This window comes from Gossypium arboreum, chromosome 2 (genome assembly GCF_025698485.1).
Source record: "Gossypium arboreum isolate Shixiya-1 chromosome 2, ASM2569848v2, whole genome shotgun sequence".
Taxonomy (NCBI): Eukaryota; Viridiplantae; Streptophyta; class Magnoliopsida; order Malvales; family Malvaceae; genus Gossypium; species Gossypium arboreum.
In genome coordinates this window covers 67,212,646-67,215,577 of record NC_069071.1, presented here as the reverse complement: position 1 = coordinate 67,215,577, position 2,932 = coordinate 67,212,646, and the positions used below count along the sequence as shown (strand labels likewise).

Here is a 2,932-nt window from a genome sequence, read left to right as displayed (position 1 = left end):
ACGAGCCACAAGAAGTTTTAAAAAAAAAGGAAAGAGAAAATAAATTTTTAAAGAAAATAAATCCGAGATTTCGAACCTAGTTGTTGAATAAATATTACTGAAACTATAGAAACATGGTAGGGTACATTGCATAAAATTTAAAACCAAGTATTAAAACAATTAGAACTGAAAGAGAAATATTTAACTAAAAATCAGTAAGTACTTCTTATTTTTGAACTGTAGATAAAATAAGAAAATAAGAAATCCCTAATAAGTACTTGTGGCCGTGGAGGGTGACAACGGTGGCTCAAGTTAAGTCTTCTACTACGTTGGAACATATGCTTGATTTGGAAACAAATGAGATTGTTGATGCACCCACTACTAGGGTTTGAGAATCAGAATACTAAGGATGTTAGGTATAATGCAGTAACTCATGCTATGTTGAGGGTACTACAGAGGGTAGCTGGGGCCCAATCTAGTACTGGTAGTTGTGAGCCAGTTGTTGAAATGCTCCGTTCGAGCAAGGTAGAATTGTTCAAGGGTATTGCTAGAACAACCCCTACAGTGGTTGAGTATTGGTTAGAGACCACTAAGGGTATATTAGAAGAGTTGGACTACACTCTCAAGTAGAAACTCAAGGGCGATGTATCCTTTTTTAGGGACGAGACCTTTAGATGGTGGCAATCATTTGTTAGGCGTCTGCTACCTGAATGTATCAATTGGGTATATTTTCAGGATAACTTTCAAAAGAAGTTTGTGTTCACCTGATATGTTAAGGCCCTACAGTTGGAATTCATTGAGCTTAAGTAGGCTGACATGCCAATCTCTAAGTATGACGTTCAGCCGCTATGCACATGGTATGGTGGATACTAAGCTAGATAAGAGTTTAAGTTTTGAAAAAGGATTAACTATGATTTAAGGATTCAGGTAACCCCTATTCAGAAACATGTGCTTGAGGCTTTTGTCGAGAAGACCAAAATTGTGAAGGAAATTAAGCGTGTGGAGAACAAAAAGAGGGATAAGAATAAGGCTCAGCCAAATAGGGAATTTGGTCCCGCAAGCTAAAACCTCTGACCGATGAAGCGAGACAATGATGTTAGGCCACAACAGATTAATGCAGTAGCAGCTACTGGGTTGGTGGATTTCTGAAATGTGGATTCTATGATAAATGCCATTTGGTCTAATGTTGGAAAAGGTTGGGAGTCTGTTTTAGTTGTGGTTCAGCAAAACATAGGGTTAAAAACTATCCTTGTCGAGTAAATTAGATGCAAGCACTGGTATAGAATTCGGGTTAGAACAGGGTACAAAATCAAATGGGTAATCAATTTCCTTGTAGTGTCCATGTTCAAAATCGTAAAGGTAATCAGGGGCAGAGAGCACCGGATCAGGGTGCAAATTGAGCCGGAGCTAGGCAGCCTGCCTTGGTCTATGTGGTTGATGTTAGGGTAGGTACATTCTTTATTCATTTAGTTCCTTATTTGCACTTATAGATATTGAATCTACACACTCGTATATTGAATGTGATGTGGCTGCTAAATTAGGGGTTAGGTAGAGAAGACTTCTAGAATTGTTACTTTAGTCAACCTTTTAGTACAATCTGTGATTGTAGATAGAATTTATAAGAGATGCCCTTTGGAGATCCAAGGGGAAGTTTTTCCTGCATATTTGATAGAACTGCCATTTAATGAGTTTGATCTAATTTTTGGGATGGAATGGTTGGTTGAACACCAAGTCAGTCTAGACTGTGCTATGAAAAGGGTAAGATTAAAAGCAGTGATCGAAAAGGAAATTGTTATGGTTGGTGAGCGCCTAAATTATCTGTCAAATGTGATCTCTGCTATGGTAGTGGGGAAGAAGGCCCGAAAAGGGTGTGAGGCATTTATGGCCTACGTTCAAGATGCAAATGCAGTTGGTTCTTCAGTGGACAATATTTGTACAATTAAGGAATTTTTGGACATTTTTCCTGAGGAGTTGTTAGGGTTACCTCTGGAGCGGGAAGTGGAATTTGGAATTGAGTTGCTATCGGGTGTAGCACCTGTGTCCATCGCTCCATATCGCATGGCAACTAAAGAATTGAAAGAGCTAAAGGTGCAGCTTCAAGAGCTTTTGAACTGGGGTTTCATAAGAACTAGTGTTTCACCATGGGGTGCACCGGTTCTCTTTGTTAAAAAAGAAAGATAGGTCACTCATATTGTGCATTGACTTTAGGCAGTTGAATAAGCTAACAATATAGGAAAAGTACCCTTTACCCATAATTGATGATTTTTCTAACTAGTTTAGAGGTGCAATTGTCTTTTCCATGATTGATTTGAGGTCTGGAATTAATAGCTTAAGGTGAAAGAATGTGATGTACTTAAGATCGCATTTAGGACTCGTTATGGTCACTTGAGTTCTTAATTATGCCCTTTGGATTAACGAATGCTCCAGCTGCATTCATGGATCACATGAACTGGGTTTTCTCGCCTTTTCTCGATCAGTTCGTCATTGTGTTCATCGAAGACATATTTGTGTAATCTAAGTCTAAATTTGAGCATGATGAGAATCTGAGGATAGTTGTAACGCCCCCACACCCGAAACCGTCGTCGGAGTCGAGCTTGAGGGGTTACCGAACATAATTTATCAAATTAAGAACTTCAAATCATTTGTTTCTACATTCATAGCTTTCTAGCTACCCGCATCACAGTTACAAGAAAAATCATATCTTGAGTTATGAAACTCGAAATCAAGATCCATAAATTTTACCTAAATATAGACTCATATATTTATTTACTAATTTTTTTCTAGAATTTTTGGTTGGGCCAATTAGTACAGTTTATTAGTTAAAGTCTCCCCTGTTTCAGGGTTCGACTGCTCTGACATCTATGTATTACGAATCAGATATCTCTCTATACAGAATTTCAATGACTACGAGGTTTGTTTCTATTAAAACTAGACTCACTAAGAAATCTGTACA

General features: G+C 38.0%; 1 protein-coding gene across 1 annotated transcript; it reads left to right on the top strand.

Moving 5' to 3' along the window:
• The first annotated feature begins 336 nt into the window (after window positions 1-336).
• On the top strand, window positions 337-2,160 carry LOC108466403 (uncharacterized). The gene is made up of 2 exons (XM_017766727.1): window positions 337-574; window positions 1,589-2,160. Exons 1-2 carry the CDS (start codon window positions 337-339, stop codon window positions 2,158-2,160), a joined length of 810 nt encoding a protein of 269 aa, XP_017622216.1.
• The last annotated feature ends 772 nt before the right edge of the window (window positions 2,161-2,932 follow it).